This window comes from Diorhabda sublineata, chromosome 6 (assembly GCF_026230105.1).
Source record: "Diorhabda sublineata isolate icDioSubl1.1 chromosome 6, icDioSubl1.1, whole genome shotgun sequence".
Lineage (NCBI taxonomy): Eukaryota > Metazoa > Arthropoda > Insecta > Coleoptera > Chrysomelidae > Diorhabda > Diorhabda sublineata.
Genome location: NC_079479.1, coordinates 35,820,968 through 35,841,452, shown reverse-complemented (window position 1 = coordinate 35,841,452; position 20,485 = coordinate 35,820,968). Strand labels below are relative to the sequence as shown.

General features: G+C 31.7%; 2 protein-coding genes and 1 long non-coding RNA gene across 5 annotated transcripts; 1 reads left to right on the top strand and 2 right to left on the bottom strand.

The window, feature by feature from the left end:
• Positions 1–813: 813 nt before the first annotated feature.
• LOC130445522 (1-acyl-sn-glycerol-3-phosphate acyltransferase alpha-like) lies at positions 814–4,364 on the bottom strand. 2 transcript variants are annotated; one of them, XM_056781183.1, is made up of 6 exons: positions 4,100–4,364; positions 3,043–3,217; positions 2,456–2,589; positions 2,198–2,379; positions 1,132–1,291; positions 814–990 (listed from the first exon to the last, which is right to left on the bottom strand). In XM_056781183.1, exons 2-6 carry the CDS (start codon positions 3,210–3,212, stop codon positions 857–859), a joined length of 780 nt encoding a protein of 259 aa, XP_056637161.1. In that variant the 5' UTR covers positions 3,213–3,217; positions 4,100–4,364; the 3' UTR covers positions 814–856. The 2 variants fall into 2 exon arrangements, with proteins under 2 accessions (XP_056637161.1, XP_056637162.1); XM_056781184.1 differs by lacking the exon at positions 4,100–4,364 and adding an exon at positions 3,500–3,720.
• A 1,042-nt stretch (positions 4,365–5,406) lies between these two features.
• Positions 5,407–13,941, bottom strand: LOC130445521 (uncharacterized). The gene is made up of 2 exons (XR_008910062.1): positions 13,446–13,941; positions 5,407–5,731 (listed from the first exon to the last, which is right to left on the bottom strand). It is a non-coding gene; the product is annotated as an uncharacterized LOC130445521 (long non-coding RNA).
• Positions 5,605–19,241, top strand: LOC130445518 (dynamin-like). 2 transcript variants are annotated; one of them, XM_056781178.1, is made up of 15 exons: positions 5,605–5,768; positions 10,995–11,068; positions 11,223–11,372; positions 11,523–11,726; positions 12,436–12,628; positions 12,968–13,177; positions 14,650–14,857; positions 15,080–15,217; positions 15,280–15,437; positions 15,594–15,882; positions 17,337–17,660; positions 17,726–17,927; positions 18,274–18,333; positions 18,502–18,636; positions 18,997–19,239. In XM_056781178.1, the coding sequence occupies exons 1-14, from the start codon at positions 5,605–5,607 to the stop codon at positions 18,600–18,602; spliced, it is 2,475 nt and encodes an 824-aa protein (XP_056637156.1). In that variant the 3' UTR covers positions 18,603–18,636; positions 18,997–19,239. The 2 variants fall into 2 exon arrangements, with proteins under 2 accessions (XP_056637156.1, XP_056637155.1); XM_056781177.1 differs by having other exon boundaries at positions 18,502–19,241.
• Positions 19,242–20,485: the final 1,244 nt, after the last annotated feature.

Genomic DNA, 20,485 nt, shown 5'->3' with positions numbered 1-20,485 from the left:
TTTGTTTTTGGCGAAAATTTTAAATTCAAAACTATAATAATAATAAATACAAAAATAACAAACCTTAGAATCCTATTAATTACGCTGCGTATAAACATTAATACATATCTGGGGTTAATAGTTAGTAAATTAAAAAAATATAAACAAACCTTTAGCTGTCATATTTGCCATTTGTCATTGTAGTATACTACTTCGTTCAGTTTCATCACTCCAATGTAAATGATCGGGATCACTTCCTAACATCAAATTAACTCGATCCAAGGAGGTGAATTTTTAGTGGAAAAATATTTGAATTGGATCATAGTTTATGAAAAAGCTTCTAGAGAATAACGTAAAATAAAGTTCACCTTTTCCAATACCTACCGAACGATTTTCTGATTCTTAATTTTTTATTAGTTCTATGCTCACTTGTCAATTCTAGATCATAAATCTAATTGTTACAATTGGACATAGATCTACAATCACACTGAAGTGATCATTAATATGTTTATTTATATCCAAAATAATAGCTTTGTTATATTCATTCGAATCAGAAATATTATCACTGATTTGTAATTAATAATTAATGAAATCGTTGTGACCCCTGAACTGTACCTGGCGATTTAAAACTGAACTAACCTTGAACTACAATGAAAGTGCACTTTTGATCGGTTCTAAACTGATCCGTAATCAGATCATCGAAACAAAGCTATGAATAGAGTATTACACATAAACTAATCAAAACTGTTTGATTAAAAAAAAAAAAACGAACGGATAGGTCTATTGGTTCGTATTTTCATTTTTGGATATAAAAGGTGACAATAAAAACAAAAATTTGTAAAAATAATTTATTTACAATCATAAAAAATATTAAATATTAATTAGGTGTAGTTGAAAGCTGATCTACATTATCCGACATAGTCTTGTAAGTCTCTTCAATAAGCCTGGGAATATCTTCTACTGTACAATTATTTGTCGGTATGGCAGGCAAGATTCTAATTTTAATTTCCCCTGAAAATTGTGATAAAAAAGTCACTGGGGAGATTAAAATCGGGTTTTTATGCTAACAAGAGCTCAATTTAAAAAGATTGGCAATACTTATACGAAAACGAGAGGTTTTAATCGATAAATCAACTGAAGGTAGTTACATACCTTCTTCAAATTTATTTGGTCCCAAAAATGTAAATCTGGATACCGCTACAGGTTGTATGGGACATTTGGAAGCTACTGCCAGATGGAAAGCGCCTTTTTTAAACGGCAGTAGTTTGGGACCATCATTTCTTGTCCCTTCGGGAAATATTAATACTCTAGACTAAAATAAAACATTCTACGGACAACTATATTCATTGGTCAATTGAAATATATAAACAATTAGTGAACACAAATATATATTTGAAGAATAACTGTTTGGAAATAGTCTGAATTGAATAAAGAAAATGCAAAATATAATTTAAAGATTGGTAGAGATATTGTGGTATTAAATGTAATACTTACATTGTTATATTGTGTATCAAATTAATCGTAGTGATTTCTTCATGAATTTTTAAACATTTCTTTGATTTTTTTCTAATTAATAATCAAATTGTTAATAAAAATGTTATTACAATGTTCATTCTAAGGTTAAAGCGATATGTCATAACAATCATCTTCTTTTTTATTTCTGATAGTTAACATGTCATTTGTCATATTAGTTTCACAGAACATATAAAAGAACAGTCATAGATAAAGTATTAATACATAAAAGTTAATGGAATAAATTCCTTTATTTAACGATTATTTCAGAATATAATATTCCATCGTGGAGCTACGGGAAATGAGGTCAGGAGCCATGTAAGTAGATAAAAATGATAAATTACAGAGTTGCCAGAGTTCAAAGATTTTCTTGAAATTGAAATATTTAAATTTATATTCAATGGATATTTCTGTACTTGTAAAAGCTTTTTTGAAATTAATTACTTGGAAAGATATCTATTTCCGTCAGTTACAAGATGAAAATTTTTCATTTTATTGAAAATTCATATTGTAAATTTGATTTTGTTGTAGTTTTTTTAAGAAACTTTTTAGTCGCTTGAGGAAAGGTCGACAAAAGATCTGGCAACACCGAGGTAACGAATAAATATTTTTAAATATTTTGTGCAACCGCTGGTGTCATTTTACACCCACCATTATACGAGTATGTTAATGATTGCAAATATTAAAATTCAATGTTTTTAACTACCTTTGTTTTTCTAATAATTTCGCCGGTTTTGTTAACGGCATTTTGAGCATTCGACGATTTAGATCTGTCAATAAAAATAGTTCCACACAACCAAAAAGACAATCCAATAGGAACATAATAAAGTATCTCTTTTTTTGAAATAACCGTACATTTCGGTAAAATTGGCCATAGGCACGACAGAACTGAAAATAATATTAAAAAAATGCGATGTTGTCAAATAGTTACAATTTCCCACGGATTTTATTATTTTTCACCTACCTATTAGATCTAATATACTTTGATGATTTATCAAAACAACGCTGCCGCTATTTCTAACAATATGTTCTTGACCTTCTATACTGTATTTTAGACCTAATATTTTGCATAAACCTCGAAAACCAGCCGAGGGAAGTCTAAAAAAATAACCTTAATTAAACCAAAAACCATAATTTCTACCCAGATTAGAATCCCATTACTACACTCTGACAACACTGTTAAGTTTCAAACATTGTGCCTGCTGATACTCTTGTGTTTCAAGGTTTCCAGTGTTGCCGGCTGGTTCTGTTTCTCCCTTACTTAATGATGACTTTTAAAATAATTAAATTTATGAATGAAACATCTTGTTAGGATATCGACTGATTTTTTTTTTTGTAAAAAAAAAATGTCTACTTGTTATCTTTTTTTTTGAAGATTAAGGAAACTAATTTCTTTTATAAAAATATCTAAGTAAACAAGATAATTGTATTATTTGATTCTTATCGTTATAATAGGAGGTTTAAATATGATTTTAAGGTCTGTGCTGTAGGTTTGTCTTTATACGAGGTGAACAAATATTTCAATGGTATTTTTGTAAAGTTTAAACTTACAATGCATTTCTGTAGTCTTTCGGCCTAAATAACCAAATCGGTATTAAAAGTGTAACGGCGAAAGAAAAGGCTATATATATCGAAAATTTTATCCATTTTTTACCTAAAGAACTTGATTTCCAAATAACTGGCAACAGGACTATCGATATAAATAGTAAATACAACCACATTATTTCTGAAATGACAAAAAATTTCGATCAAAAATTGGACCCAACGAATAAATGTTAAATTTAACTAATTTTTACGAGGTGTGGTGAATAATTCATGAATCAATTTTTTTAACGACAGGAATAATGTGGATGGGAATAAAAAAAAATAGTAGGAAGCAATATAGGGTGTCCTTAATTAATTTCAAACAAATAACTATTAAATTCAATCAATTTTTACGAGGTGTGGCGGAGATTTTTCCCAAATTTTGTTAGTTTCCGATAAAGCAACGTATATAACAATCACTAACCTTTAGTATACGCAAATTCTCTAATTTCTTTTTTAGAAAATGATCGAAATATTAAAAAATATTGCAATTACTTCTATTTTCACTAATCACGCTCACGATAAATTAAAAACTGAGCATGTATTCTGGTCACTAACGAAATTAAAGTTCACATATCGAGCGGTAAATTTATGTACATCTACTTAGAGTAGGGGTAAAACTAGTTTGTCGTCGTCTTCGAGACTGCCGGCATACAGTACGTTCAATAAGTATGGAATAAACATTAGAAACATTTATTAAAATTATCTAGTTTATGAATAAATCAATACAAAATACTACAACCTCTACGAAAGTTTGATATGGTGAAATAAAAGAACAGGAAGTTGATAAAAACGTTGATAAAAGCATTGAATTTACGATAAAACGCCCTAAATAAATAATAACTTGTATGTATAAAATATAAATATAGATTTTGGAAAAATATAAGCCTAAATTAAACATTTTTTAAACATAAAACCTTAGATTTCAGTTTTCCAAATACCTAACCGTTTGATAGAATACTTTTTCGACGACATCGAACTTTTTCCCTATCTTATTAACTAAACACAAAATTTTTTTACTCACCGTTTAAATTAACATCGAATTAACATCTCTCAACAAACTTCACTATCGAAGTGCGATAGTAATATTTAGATCTATTTATATAACCGGCGACAAACATTTGTGAAACAATACTAAGTCATCCAAAAATTACTTAGAACAGTATCAATTTTTGTTATAGTCTCTAATTGCACCTGATAAATATCGTTTGGTAAACATGTTTACAAATTAACCGACGTATTAAGACTACAATGTATTGTATCAGAAGAATTTCTACTTTATCGGCATTAGAACAACGTGGGGAGTTACCATGGTTACCGTCGTAAGATGCGGCCATGTTATGATGAGAGATTATAGTCCCGCCTACCCTATATTCATAGTTACAGGGTGATGCGTTAAAAAAACAATAATGTGTTTAAAAAATATAATAAAAGATTTAGATATAATAATTATATCAAATTACAATAATTATCAAAGTGATAAAATGTAATAAGACGAAACAAGAATGTAATACGACTAAATTTAAACCTAATAATAGGCAACCAGTAATACCAGATTGGTTTGTGAATAATATCAATTAAAATTTTAGGCCAATCCTTATGTATATTGATATAAATTAATGTTGTCGATTTATAATTATAAATAAGTAGTTTTTGAGCTAGATTAATCTTCTTATAGGGTGTTTAAAGAATATTGCATATATTAAAAACCCCTGATTATTATTATTATTATACAAAATTTATACCTTTGATGCATTTTGAAGGGACTTTTCATCTTACGAGATGTTTTTTTAGATATTTTGAATAATTAGTTATAGTTTCGTATCAGTCCGGTTTAGGATCACAATAAAACATGTTTTCGAGGTGGAATAATACATTTATCGTCGTTCTGGATGTCGTAAACTGTTGTTTTTTTGAAGAAAGTCAAAAATAATTGTTAAAATTTTTATTTATACAACTTTTATTTACATCAAAATATGGAATTATCTATTGATGTAGACAAAAGTATGAATTCAGGTAAGGTTCACATTAGTTAGGTTAAGATTACTTCAACTTACTTAAGGTTAGGTCTTAATTTGTCAATATCAAATATCTACCTTTTTACGAGACAATCTGTATAAGAGTAATGATAAAAATTGGAATATACGTACCGAAACTAATAGAAAAATAATTATTAGATTTAGATTGATTTTAATTCATCGTGACATAATTAATATTTGTTCTAAACACCTAGTAACCGTACTAACCTCTTGAAAATAAATATCTAACCTAAATTTTTTATAGATAACAATGTGTACTGTGCAACACAAGGAAAATTAACAAAATACTCGGTTAACGAATCTTGTTTATTATAAGCTAAAAGCAGATCATGGTGTGGTTATCTTAAAAGTGCTTAAAACTATAGTCCCATCGTGTATGATTCATTCGCGACTCGGTAGCCATCACAGAACGTTCGACGATTATTGAATTGTTTATAATTTATGTTTTACCGTGAATTAGTTGGTGATTTTTTTCTTCTAAAGACACAATATGGCGGGTAACGCCGGTATGGAACATTTAATACCGATCGTGAATAAGTTACAAGATGCTTTTACTGTACTGGGTGTGAACTTAAGTCTCGATTTACCCCAGATCGCCGTGGTGGGGGGACAATCAGCTGGAAAAAGTTCAGTTTTAGAAAATTTCGTCGGAAGGTAGGACCAGAAAAATAAATTTTTATAATTACGTCGTTGAAAAGAACCCGTTAATTATTTACGAAGTATTTAACCTCACATTTCTCTATAAGTTTAAATATGAAATGTTTTTTTTTAATAATGGAGTATGTAGAGAAGCGGGAATTGAAAATTTTTAATCGTTTATATCGAAATGTGTTAATTATAGTAAAAAAAAAGTGCAGTAAAAATTATACACGATGTACGCGAAGTTGAATTGTTGTTTTTTGAAGGTTAACCCGCCATTACTATATACAGGGTCGGACATTATAAAGAACTTTTATTTGAGAGAACAATTTGATAAAATTTATGGAAAAAATTAGAGTTTTTTATATTTTGATCTAAGTAAATTAAATTTCGTGTTCCATATAAAGTTTTTACATCAATATTATCATTTTTATGTATTGTACATACAGAAAAAAACAAGTTTATATTAATTACTGGCTTTATTACTTGTCAACCCCGTAAATTTATCTTAATTCTCACTTTAGGTTCAAGAAACTGTTAATTAGTATAAATTAAAACGATACAATTAACGCAGCGTATTTTTATTGGTAAACAACCGTTGAAAGTGGAATGAATAACGATGTTTTTATTCTGAACACACTGTATATTACTAACGCTAAACCGGGCTTGTCTGGGCGAATGGCTGTGTAAAATAAACCTACACAAAAGTCTTATCAAGAATTCAATAACAACAGGAAACAATAACAAGTACATATCGAATGATTACATAACCTCTAATGACACATACGTTGATTAAATACCGTTAACAATGAATTAAAAACGTTGAAAACTTTTTTTTGAGTTATTTATCAAAATCCCGTAGATATTTCAATGTTTTATAATCGAAAATGGCATCTAAGATTAATTTTGAGGTTATGGCACATTTTTCCTTTACAAATCATACGGGGTATGGTCAATAAATATCGACTAAGGTTTCAAATAGTCCTACATCACATAATCCTAATAGATTAACCTCGTACATTGTCTTAAGTTGATACAAGGTTCATAGAAAAATGTCAAATAACTTGAAATATACGAGATACGGCCAATTTTTAAGAATGCAGCGTCTACGGCTACTGTAAACAAATCCCAGTCACGTTGTGGTTGTATTTGTTGCATCTTTTCTGCAATCCATTAGCATCGAGTGGATTCAATTACTAATGACATCTCTAATGACACTTTTTTTTCGTCTTGCTCATCTTGGCATCGTCACAACTGATGTATATTACTGGTACTTCGCCAAAATTACCTTTCTGGCAAACCAGTAGACGCTCTGAGAGTAGTTGCCACTCCCATCTGGTCTTTTTTTGATCTTGGTGTCTTCATTGATGGTACAGGTCACTAATTCCTTCCAAAAGCTGCTCTCATTGCCTCTCTGGCAAACCAGTAGACGTTCTAAGAGTAGTTTCCACTCCTATCTGGTCTCTTGTTGATCTTAGTGTCTTCATTGGTGATACAGGTCACTAATTCATTTCAGAAACTGCTCCAGTCACCTTTGTAGTGACCAACACACGCTCTAAGAGGAGGTTGCACTCTCTTCTTCTTTCTTATTGATCTTGGTGACTTCGCTGTTGGTACAAGTCACCAATTCCTGTCAAAATCTGCTCCAATTGCCTCTCTGGTAAACCAGTAGACGCTCTAAGAGTAGTTTCCACTCCCATATGGTCTCTTGTTGATCTTGGTGTCTTGGTCTTCTTTCTTATTGATCTTGGTGACTTCCCTGTTGGTACAGGTCACCAATTCCTTTCAAAATCTGCTCTAATTGCCTCTCTGGTAAACCTGTAGACGCTCTAAGAGTAGTTTCCACTCCCATCTGGTCTCTTGTTGATCTTGGTGTCTTCATTGATGGTACAGGTCACTAATTCCTTTCAGAAATTGCTCCAGCCGCCTTTCTAGTGACCAACAGACGCTCTAAGAGAAGATTCTACTCTTTTCTTCTTTCTTATTGAGCTTGGTGACTTCCCTGTTGGTATAGGTTGCTGATTCCTTCCAAAAGCAGCTCCAATTGCCTCTCTGACAAACCAGTAGACGTTCTAAGAGTAGTTTCCACTCCCATCTGGTCTCTTGTTGATCTTGGTGTCTTCATTGGTGATATAGGTCACTAATTCCTTTCAGAAACTGCTCCAGTCGCCTTTCCAGTCACCAACACATGCTCTAAGAGGAGGTTCTACTCTTTTCTTCTTTCTTATTGATCTTGGTGACTTCCCTGTTGGTATAGGTTGCTGATTCCTTCCAAAAGCAGCTCCAATTGCCTCTCTGGTAAACCAGTAGACGCTCTAAGAGTAGTTTCCACTCCCATATGGTCTCTTGTTGATCTTGGTGTCTTGGTCTTCTTTCTTATTGATCTTGGTGACTTCCCTGTTGGTACAGGTCACCAATTCCTTTCAAAATCTGCTCTAATTGCCTCTCTGGTAAACCAGTAGACGCTCTAAGAGTAGTTTCCACTCCCATCTGGTCTCTTGTTGATCTTGGTGTCTTGGTCTTCTTTCTTATTGATCTTGGTGACTTCCCTGTTGGTACAGGTCACCAATTCCTTTCAAAATCTGCTCCAATTGCCTCTCTGGTAAACCAGTAGACGCTCTAAGAGTAGTTTCCACTCCCATATGGTCTCTTGTTGATCTTGGTGTCTTGGTCTTCTTTCTTATTGATCTTGGTGACTTCCCTGTTGGTACAGGTCACCAATTCCTTTCAAAATCTGCTCTAATTGCCTCTCTGGTAAACCAGTAGACGCTCTAAGAGTAGTTTCCACTCCCATATGGTCTCTTGTTGATCTTGGTGTCTTGGTCTTCTTTCTTATTGATCTTGGTGACTTCCCTGTTGGTACAGGTCACCAATTCCTTTCAAAATCTGCTCTAATTGCCTCTCTGGTAAACCTGTAGACGCTCTAAGAGTAGTTTCCACTCCCATCTGGTCTCTTGTTGATCTTGGTGTCTTCATTGGTAATATAGGTCACTAATTCCTTGCAGAAACTGCTCCAGTCGCCTTTCCAGTCACCAACACATGCTCTAAGAGGAGGTTCTACTCTTTTCTTCTTTCTTACTGATCTTGGTGACTTCCCTGTTGGTATAGGTTGCTGATTCCTTCCAAAAGCAGCTCCAATTGCCTCTCTGACAAACCAGTAGACGTTCTAAGAGTAGTTTCCACTCCCATCTGGTCTCTTGTTGATCTTGGTGTCTTCATTGGTGATATAGGTCACTAATTCCTTTCAGAAACTGCTCCAGTCGCCTTTCCAGTCACCAACACATGCTCTAAGAGGAGGTTCTACTCTTTTCTTCTTTCTTATTGATCTTGGTGACTTCCCTGTTGGTATAGGTTGCTGATTCCTTTCAAAAGCAGCTCCAATTGCCTCTCTGGTAAACCAGTAGACGTTCTAAGAGTAGTTTCCACTCCCATCTGGTCTCTTGCCGATCTTGGTGTCTTCATTGGTGATATAGGTCACTAATTCCTTTCAGAAACTGCTCCAGTCGCCTTTCCAGTCACCAACACATGCTCTAAGAGGAGGTTCTACTCTTTTCTTCTTTCTTATTGATCTTGGTGACTTCCCTGTTGGTATAGGTTGCTGATTCCTTCCAAAAGCAGCTCCAATTGCCTCTCTGGTAAACCAATAGACGTTCTAAGAGTAGTTTCCACTCCCATCTGGTCTCTTGCTGATCTTGGTGTCTTCATTGGTGATATAGGTCACTAATTCCTTTCAGAAACTGCTCCAGTCGCCTTTCCAGTCAACAACACATGCTCTAAGAGGAGGTTCTACTCTTTTCTTCTTTCTTATTGATCTTGGTGACTTCCCTGTTGGTATAGGTTGCTGATTCCTTCCAAAAGCAGCTCCAATTGCCTCTCTGACAAACCAGTAGACGTTCTAAGAGTAGTTTCCACTCCCATCTGGTCTCTTGCTGATCTTGGTGTCTTCATTGGTGATATAGGTCACTAATTCCTTTCAGAAACTGTTCCAGTCGCCTTTCCAGTCAACAACACATGCTCTAAGAGGAGGTTCTACTCTTTTCTTCTTTCTTATTGATCTTGGTGACTTCCCTGTTGGTATAGGTTGCTGTTTCCTTCCAAAAGCAGCTCCAATTGCCTCTCTGGTAAACCAGTAGACGCTCTAAGAGTAGTTTCCACTCCCATCTGGTCTCTTGCTGATCTTGGTGTCTTCATTGGTGATATAGGTCACTAATTCCTTTCAGAAACTGTTCCAGTCGCCTTTCCAGTCAACAACACATGCTCTAAGAGGAGGTTCTACTCTTTTCTTCTTTCTTATTGATCTTGGTGACTTCCCTGTTGGTATAGGTTGCTGATTCCTTCCAAAAGCAGCTCCAATTGCCTCTCTGACAAACCAGTAGACGTTCTAAGAGTAGTTTCCACTCCCATCTGGTCTCTTGCTGATCTTGGTGTCTTCATTGGTGATATAGGTCACTAATTCCTTTCAGAAACTGCTCCAGTCGCCTTTCCAGTCAACAACACATGCTCTAAGAGGAGGTTCTACTCTTTTCTTCTTTCTTATTGATCTTGGTGACTTCCCTGTTGGTATAGGTTGCTGTTTCCTTCCAAAAGCAGCTCCAATTGCCTCTCTGGTAAACCAGTAGACGCTCTAAGAGTAGTTTCCACTCCCATCTGGTCTCTTGTTGATCTTGGTGTCTTCATTGGTGATATAGGTCACTAATTCCTTTCAGAAACTGCTCCAGTCGCCTTTCTAGTGACCAACAGACGCTCTAAGAGGAGGTTCTACTCTCTTCTTCTTTCTTATTGATCTTGGTGACTTCGCTGTTGGTACAGGTCACCAATTCCTTTCAAAATCTGCTCCAATTGCCACTCTGGCAATCATTAGACCCTCTGAACGCCTTTCCAGTAACTAGTAGACGGTCTAAGAGGAGGTTACACTCGTGTTTTCCACTCCTAATCAATATTTTCACTTCCATTTCATATATTAATTAAAAATAATGTATAAATCGTAACTTTTAAAGGTTTTTAAGACGTTTCGTTATGTTTATTATGTCTCTGTACTTATTTATTTTATATAAGTACGTCTCTGTTTAAGAAATGATCGTTTTTAATATATTTTTCAAGGTCAAATATTCAAAGGCGCTTTCTTTATACAATTTATTAAAAAAAAAAAAACAATTCGAGTCCAAATATTTACGTACAGCGCCAATAAAACTTGAAAACGGATAATTAGTGACGTAGTTTTAAATAAATATTTTGTTACAGAGATTTTTTACCGAGAGGATCGGGAATCGTAACCAGGAGGCCGCTTATCCTTCAACTGATTCATTCCAAATTTGGTGAGTCAATATGTATAATTAAATAGTTGATTAATTTAATCAAAATAAATGACCCATCCTGTATAATACGTAGCAACGGAAGGCGTGGTTGCGCTATTGAAAATTCGATAACATACTGGGTGTCCCGAAATAATATTTTCAATTGTTTTTATAGAATATGCCGAATTCCTGCATAACAAGGGAAAGAAATTCACCGATTTCGATGAGGTTAGGAAAGAAATCGAAGCCGAAACCGATAGAATTACTGGAAACAATAAAGGAATTTCAACGCTTCCCATAAATCTGAAAATTTATTCCCCGCACGGTAAGTTTTTATTCCAATTGGAAATAATCCGAACTTAAGAATCACCCTGTATACAAATATAGTTGATTTTTCAATAAATTTTCATTTTTACGAAATATTTCTTTTGGAATTACCCCGGTATAATTTTTTTTTTTTCAATATTCATTTCAGTCCTGAATTTAACACTGATAGATTTACCGGGGATGACGAAAGTACCGATAGGAGATCAACCAGCTGACATCGAACAACAAATCAGAAATATGATTATGCAATTTATCAAAAAAGAATCTTGTCTGATTTTGGCGGTAACGCCTGCCAATACCGATTTAGCGAATTCAGATGCTTTACAAATTGCAAGAGAAGTTGATCCGCAAGGTAAACTGAATCTAATTTATACTCACTACTTTCGAGTATACCCTCGTAAACATAACGGATATTATCACGTGACACATAATCGTAAACACAAGTACAAAATAATAAAGTCGCGTTTCTCGTATGACTGTGTCTATGAAGATTTTCTTCTTTTTATTTTTTTAACTGGCCTTGATCTTAACGATTGAACAGTCAATTCTTATATGAAAGTACAATAACGTATTCTTAGAATTTCGTCTGTCAAAATATATTGAAAATAGATTTAGCGCTGTTGTCATGTTTCAGTATAATAGATATTAACTTTTTATATAGTGAAAAATCGTATGTTTTAAATTAAAATTTTAATACAATATTATTTATATTTTTTTATCACATTTAAAGCAATAAATTTTTATCTCTACGAATATTTTTCATAAAATCTTGTGAGAAATTAATTTTAGATTATTATTGTTGATAAAACGAACATTACATTATATTATACAGTGTTGCCATATAAATAGATTCATCAGTAAATCTACTAATTTTCAAACAATACTGTTTTCGTTACAAGAATATTGATTTTTATTGAATTTTTCAATATATATTCAGTTTTATGATCAAATTGAAAATAGATCAAGTGAAAATAGAAAAATTGGCAACGCGGCACAGTGTAAAATTGATTAAACCTCCAATATAATTAGCAACGTTGTCAGATCGGTTGTTTGTTTTTAAGGATATCGTACAATAGGGGTGATCACAAAACTAGATATTATGGATGAAGGTACAGACGCCAGATTAATTCTTGAAAATAAATTATTACCCCTAAGACGAGGTTATGTCGGGGTAGTAAATCGTTCGCAAAGAGACATCGATGGTCAAAAAGATATCAAACTCGCTTTGGAATCGGAAAGAAAATATTTTTTAGGGTAAGAGTTCGAAGATTTGCTCATTTACAATTTCGAGGGTTACTCAAAGTTATCACGAGAATCAAAAATTTGATATTTTTTCCCTATTTTATGCAAAATATATTGAAATTATTGTTTTATTGCATATCATCAGGAAATTTTTCGACTTCCCTCTGTATATTTGCTTAATACAGTAACAAAAATAATTTTTTCCATTTTGTTTCGAATCTATGCGGGGAAAAATCATTCAATTAGGACATTATTTTATATATATGTAACCTAAATACAAAAAAAACAGTTTTTAAGCAAAATTTTTTCGATTTTCTTCTAGTAGGTACGATGGTTTTTGATATTTTTTAGACACCCAGCTTATAGACACATTGCAGATAAACTTGGAACGCCATATTTACAAAAAGTTTTGAATGAACAACTAACGAATCATATTAGAAACACATTACCCTCATTGAGAGATAAATTACAAAAACAAATGATCATTTTGGAAAAAGAATTGGGAGATTTTAAGAAATTCAGCCCGGACGATCCGAGTTTGAAAAACAAGGCGTTGTTACAGTAAGTATTAAGTTTTGAATCAAAAGATATTTGGCAACAGCGTATTTTGTTTAAATGAAAAAAATATTTAATTAAAAAGTTTACTAGTAAATTATTTTGCTCTAATAAATGAATATAATATATCAAATTTTTGTTTTTATATCGTTAATAATTTAATGGCGACTCTTCAAACTTACTTTTCAATTTTATTCTATTCGAATCGTGAGTAAATTGAATTTTATATATCAAATGGAAGGTTTATTGGTTAAAAATAGAATGAATCACTTACCATAATGTTTTTTTTGTACTTTATTCACTCATTCAAAGCCAGATTCATGCAATTACACAATATTCACACTTTCAATATCATGAACTGTCAACAATCTTCTTTTTTATATCAAGTGACTTTATTCATTCAGCGTCACAGCTACAATATTGAATATACACCTGGCAACTTAACTACTAGTAGGCTCGTTCACATAAAAGAAAAGGCGTAGTTGCCAGTTTTTCTATTATGTATTTATAGTTCGGCTATTTAATCGAATTTTTTTATTAATTATCAGAATAAGGATAAGGAAGTATTTTTGATATGTATTCCGTGAACGGTGACTTAGAAATATATGATGTCATTGTAATGGCCGCTAAACGACAACTTTCCTATCACGGCAAAGAATCATAGTTCACGTTGTTGCCACTATTTTCAATTTTTCATAAAAAAGATCTGAACAGGAAATTGTTTTATGGGGAAAAGGAGAATGCCTATTTAATTTAAAAATTTAAACAATGCACAAATATCACATATCTTAAAATCGAAACTTGTATTATTGAATTTATTTTAAAAATTCTTCACACAATATGACAACGTTGTGTTGTACAACAATACAGCCTACTAAATTCGAACCAGTGTTGCCATAACTTAATTATTTCTATGCGTATAGGAAAATATTGATAGAGATGTGATAAAGTTTGTGAAAATGAAAAAATTTTATAAACTATTAGTATTTTTTGGAAAAAAGAACCCAAGTTATAAGTGGTTCAAATAGGTAAACTTTGAAAAGGCGTTTTCCAATGAAATTACATTTCTATCAATATTTAAAAGAAAAAAAAAAAACTTTACCTCAACTCTATTTACCGATATGACAACACTGGTTCGAATTATAATTAAGGTGTATTGTTTTAACGACGCGACGTTGTCATATTGTGTAAAAAGTCTTGAAAATATATAAATTAATTCAGAAAGAAATGATTCTAGATTATATAGACGTATTTTGACATATTATAATAAACGTCATATTTGTAATATGTATTTCGTAAACAGGTGACATTAAAATCGATAAATTTTTTAAACGGACTCAAAAAAAAATGACTACCCAGGAATATTTAGCCGAAAGTATCAGGTAGATACCACGAAAATATGTCATTTTCGATTATTATTACTTTTGAATGAATTTTTCGAACCGAAATTCCGTAAATGAAACCGGAAAATTTTATAGGATGATCCAACAATTTGCGTTGAGTTTCGAAAAAGTGTTAGAAGGTTCTAGATCGGACGACGTCAATACGACGGAACTCTCGGGTGGTGCCAAAATTAATTGCATATTCCACGAACGGTTCCCTTTCGAAATAGTCAAAATGGAATTCGACGAAAGCGAATTAAGACGAGAAATAGCGATCGCCATTGCCAACATACACGGAATCAGGGTAAAAACTTTGTACACCCCGTATATATAATGCCGTTTCAATTAGAGAAATGATAATAATTTTTTTATAGGTTAGAATTCCTTCTTATTATATATCTTTCATTGTACACCCTGTATATAAACTCGTTGTAATACTTTTTTTATAGTATTTCAACAATTTATCATTTCTGTAATTTACGATCGTCTTTTACTGGACATCCTGTATATATTATTTTCGTTTCAGATCGGGCTTTTTACACCCGATTTAGCTTTCGACGCTATAGTTAAAAAACAGATAGCTAGACTTAAAGAACCGTGTCTAGAATGCGTCAACTTAGTAGTAACCGAATTAATAAATATCATTCGTACGTGTACAGATCAGGTACGGCAACACTGTAAATGTAAAAAAAATTATCTCTACAAAACATTTAATAATTCTCGTAGATGTCGAGGTTTCCGAGATTAAAAGAAATAGTAGAGAGGATAATAACGAATTATTTAAGACGAAGAGAAGAATTTTGTAAAGACCAACTTTCGGTTTATATACATTGTCAATTGTCTTATATGAATACAAACCACGAAGACTTTATAGGATTCGCCAAGTAAGTGCATATTAACCCTGTATAAATTTTTATTTTCAAAGTCGTTCCGTTTAATTCCATGGTAACATCGCCCACCTCTAACAAATATCTCACTAATGACGTCAATAGTAGGGGAAATATATTGCGGTGTTGCCAATAGAATAAAAATTATTTCAGTGCTGAAAATCAAGCTAAAAAATCAGTTCCGGTCAGTAACGATCATTTGGGTAATCAAGTGATCAGAAAAGGTTATATGACGTTGCATAATCTAAGTATTATAAAAGGAAGAAGCTTCTGGTATGTTCTGTCTTCGGATAATTTGGCGTGGTACAAAGATGAAACGGAAAAGGAAATTCAGTACATTTTACCTTTAAATAAATTGAGATTAAGGGATGTCGGATCTGGTTTTATAAATAAGAAACCAACTTTTGCTTTATTCTTACCCAACGGCGCTAATGTATATAAGGTAAGATGACCTGCTATAATATTTATATTTCGACGTTTTCTTTTTCAAGTTTTGAAGATTGAAATAGATTCAAAAAAATGTTTAATTTTTTTATTTCGTTTTCAAATTGATTTATCTGTTATTGGAAACTAGAGTAGACCCTGTATAATTTCATTTTTAATTCGATTTCAAGAACTGCTACGAACATACGATGATGTCATTGTAATGGCGGCCAAGCAACATCTCTCTCTCTCTTTTCGCACCAAGTAGTATCGCGTTGTTGCCACTTTTATCAAAATTTCCTTAACAAAATTTTAACATTATATTAATTATTAATAAATCTGAGAATGACTATCCAACGATCGGGATGTCCTAAAAAAAGGATTACAGCAGAAAGTTACACATTTTAATCGAAATGTAACATGATTTTTAGAAAAAACAACAAAAAAATCCAGAAATTACAAAAAAATTTGACACGCTTGTGTAAGACATTTTGTATTTCGGCAGCTATTTGAGATATAGTTTCATTGTTGACATGAATCAATTGAGAAAACGTCTGTCTAAGTTCCTTTCTACATTGTATTCCTTCAGTTCTATACTAGTGACTAATATACAGGGTTGAAGTTGGAGTAAATGTTGTTTTCAAAAAAAAAAACATTGTACCTAAAATTGTGAAATGGCAACGTTGTAATACAAAAAAATCGTAAGAAGAACGTTGATACTATCATACAACATCACTTTCGTGATCATACAAAACCAATTAGATAACATATGCAACAAAATTTCAGATTACAAAGTTTTTTAAAGATATTTTATACAACATGACAACGTCGCTTCGTAAAAACCGTATAGTCTAGAGATAAATTCGAACCAGTGTTGTCACAACTAAATTATTTTTATATGTAAAAGTAAAAATTGCATTATGGATAGATTAAAAATAATATTCGCGACGATAACAAAAATATTAATATTTTTTCAATATACTTTTATGTTTATAGCTTGTTTTCGAAGTAGATTATTAAATTAGAATTGAAACCTTAAAGAATTTTTACATATGACAACGTCGCGTTAAACGTTTATGTATTTAAACCAGCGTTGCCGGTATTGAACTATAAACTTCTAATAAGAAAGTTTTCGCAACAAAAATTTGTTTATTAAAACCAAATTAAGCCATTAAGCCAAATTTAGAAATTATTTAATTTTAACAGTTAACTCAATTTTTATAATAATTAGCAATTTTATAAAACAAAATACTAAAAAGAAAAGTCGATAAAAAAGCCTGGCAACACTGTTTCGAACTAATAGACCCAGACAGCTGTTAACGGTTAACAATTATATAGGGTGATTCTGAAGAATCGAAGCATGGGATTTAAAATGTACCCAAAATTGAACTAATTTTGCGTCTATTTGGAATTTATATACGAATTAGGGGGGAGTTGTGCAAACTTACGTTCTCTTCAGAGCAAAATTTGTAGGATTACAAACAATTGGAACTGAGTTGTAGTTCTTTAGACGATATGAATTCGTGGAAAGCGTCGTTCTTAAGAGCCGGCGTTTACCCCGAAAAGCCGATCAACGATGAAACAGAAGAAGATAACGCGATAATAGATAACGACGTCGATCCTCAACTTAAAAGACAAGTTGAAGTGATAAGAAATTTAGTGGAAAGTTACATGTCGATAGTGAGCAAAGCCACCAAAGATTTAGTTCCCAAAATAATCACGCATTTGATAATTAAAAATACGAAAATGTTTATATTCGAAGAGTTACTCGTCAGTATTTATGCTCAAGAAGATCAGGTGAGTGGAAAATAAACGGGAATTGCGAAAATTTCTCTTATGGAAATCGAAATTTGTTTTTATAGATTAATTTATTAGAAGAATGTCCGGCGGAAGTTAAAAAACGAGAAGAAAAAATGGCGATGTTTCAAGCTTGTAAATCAGCTTTAGATATAATAGGTGACTGTACGATGAAATGTTCCAGTAATACTTTAATTAATAAAGAAGAAGAAAATCACTATTCCCTATCAACTGTTTCTAATAAACCGACAATAGCGACTAAAAAAAGTAATTTTCAATTTATATTTTACTATTTAGAACAAGCAACGGGGTTAATTCAATACTTTTACTCACATTTTAAAAACTTTAAAAAGTTTAATTGTTAATATCCAGTCGATAACTAACACTCAACAAACACGACTGTCACGGAACACAATCGAAGAGTAACTGAAGTCGGTGGGGGTATATCATCAATTTATATCTTTAGACAGTGTTGCCAGATCCACTGTTATAACTTATTTTCTACGTAATTTTTTTATAAATCTTTCTGTTGCTTGATCTAATTATTTTTCGAAGTTTATAATTGAATAATAACAAATTATTATCACTATTGATCATTTAAAAACGTTTTTAGATTATAGATTATCAACACCGCCTCCAGTATTTTCTAGACCAGCTCCGCCGCCGCCTCCAGGTACGCCACCTTCATTACCAGAACGATATTTAATATAAGATCATATTTATCAAAAAAATTTACAAAATATTTTTATTTACCGTTTTTTTTTTATATTAACAATAAAAAAATATAAAAGTTGGCAATTGTTGACTTCCACCTCTAACCTCGAATCATTTAATTTTTCAGGAAAATTGAGGAAATATAAGAGTGAGAAAAATATTTCTGAACCTCGGCCTATAGCAAATTCCAATTTGATTCCAAAATTTTATATATTATCAATTCCTTAATATCCACTTGATCTACATCTATTCAATATTTATTGTATGTATACCAGACTCATGACGTAGCTGCTTTTATCTTTTTAATAATTCAGAACTTGCTATAGCTACAAACCTAAAAATGTTGGTGTTTATTTTTACAGAGATGGGAATTTCTATTTACGAGTTAAAAAATAACTGAATAACAATATAAACAGAAGTTCCCATCTCTACACTTAACACCACTTACAGTTTTCTGGGCAACTTTAAACCTTATTATTTTAGGTTTATTTTTGAAAGTATAGATGTCGCTTTTAATTTTAAACGTCTGTGATTTTAGATGCTTTAACGCATGTCATTGTGGCTTGTTGTGTTGTGATGATTTCGCTCGTTCCAAATGACTTATCGTATTTTATGTTTTCAGGATCAGTTAGCAGTATTATATTTTGTCAATCTGTCGACTAACAAACTAATCGATTGTGTTGTAACAAATTTTATTTTACGTTTTGAATACAATAATATTATTTTTGTTTAAAATGTTTGTGTTTTTTTTTTCATCATTCGGGATTAATTTGAATCGATTTTAAATCGATTAATATTAGTATATTGTGTTCTATAACATTACATTGAAAACTAATATCGAAATTTGACATTTAGTGAGATCTGTGGTACTTGACAACAAGTCTAAAACGAAAACAAAATGGAGGAATGTATTTCTATTATAATTTGAGGTCATTGAATAAAGTAATGGATTTTTTTTTTCAATTAAATACAAATTAATAAAAAATTAAACAAAAGGAATATAATTCCACAAAATAAAATGTTGTGAGTTGTTGTATTTGACATATTTGTAAATGTAGAGGTGGGGAATCCGTAGAACAAATGATTTTCCTTATTGAAATAATAAAATAATAATTATTTCAACACTTACGTTACTAGTAAATATTTGCAGAATAATTTTTCTATTTTCCAATATTTTTCATGCAAATAACATACTTAGGACAAGATTTACAAAATATTTAGTTACATTAGGAAAATAAATAAACTTGGCAACACTGCAACTTATTCCACCAGTGGTTGATATGACAGTTTTTCATAGGTTAGGATAGAATTTACGACAATTGCATAAAATAATTAGTATATACGAGTTTCTTTTAATATTTCCGACACCAATTCTATCATATATTGCATAATTCCACACCGATGATAAGTGTTTTATTCTCTTTGTAATGAGATATCATTCTCGTCGTTTTCTCCAAGTTTATCAGATTTTATAACACGCCGTGTTATGTAATTTTATTGATTCAACAGCCGTAGAAATTTTAAACAACCGATATATCTCTTCAATACCTTTTTTCATCATTTCTAAAGACCTTGAATATTATTTTAAAGGGGTCTCTGTACATAGGCGTACGTAACTTAATTCAACTACAAATTATTCATAACCAAAACGAAGTAAATCTAATTAAAGTTGGCAATACTGTGGATTTGCGATTGGCAGCATTAAAAATTTAAAATAAATATACAGGGGTGGATATAAAAGTTTATGTAAATGAGAATTAATTAATTAGAAATTTTTAGTTCGAATTGAGATATTTAAAAGGCTATTAATATTAAACGGTTATTCAACAGAAAAAAGTCACAAGGATTTGAATCTGGAAGATTCGATGTACAGATTTAAATTTCGTAGCTTGTCGCGAATTAAATTGTATGAAGACTTTTCGTAATATACTGATTGTACTTCATATTTTTCAAATAAAATAGGTTGTATCCTACTGAATTTATTTTATAATAAATTATTTGTTGTTTGAGTGAACAAAATTTGTTTGAACAAATTTCGATGCACGCCACTGGCCAAAAAGTAAGCGAACGACTCGAGTTGCGAAGATTCATCTTCTTTTTCGTTAAGTTTA

Coding starts and splice junctions, on each gene's coding strand:
- LOC130445522 (XM_056781183.1), bottom strand. CDS start 3,212: ATGTGGTTGTATTTACTATTTATATCGATAGTCCTGTTGCCAGTTATT. Junction 2,590..3,042: donor AAAGACTACAGAAATGCATT/GTAAGTTTAAAC, acceptor TTATTTTTTTAG/ACTTCCCTCGGCTGGTTTTC. Junction 2,380..2,455: donor AAGTATATTAGATCTAATAG/GTAGGTGAAAAA, acceptor TATTATTTTCAG/TTCTGTCGTGCCTATGGCCA.
- LOC130445518 (XM_056781177.1), top strand. CDS start 5,605: ATGGCGGGTAACGCCGGTATGGAACATTTAATACCGATCGTGAATAAG. Junction 13,178..14,649: donor AAAAACAAGGCGTTGTTACA/GTAAGTATTAAG, acceptor AAAATTTTATAG/GATGATCCAACAATTTGCGT. Junction 17,928..18,273: donor GACAATAGCGACTAAAAAAA/GTAATTTTCAAT, acceptor AAACGTTTTTAG/ATTATAGATTATCAACACCG.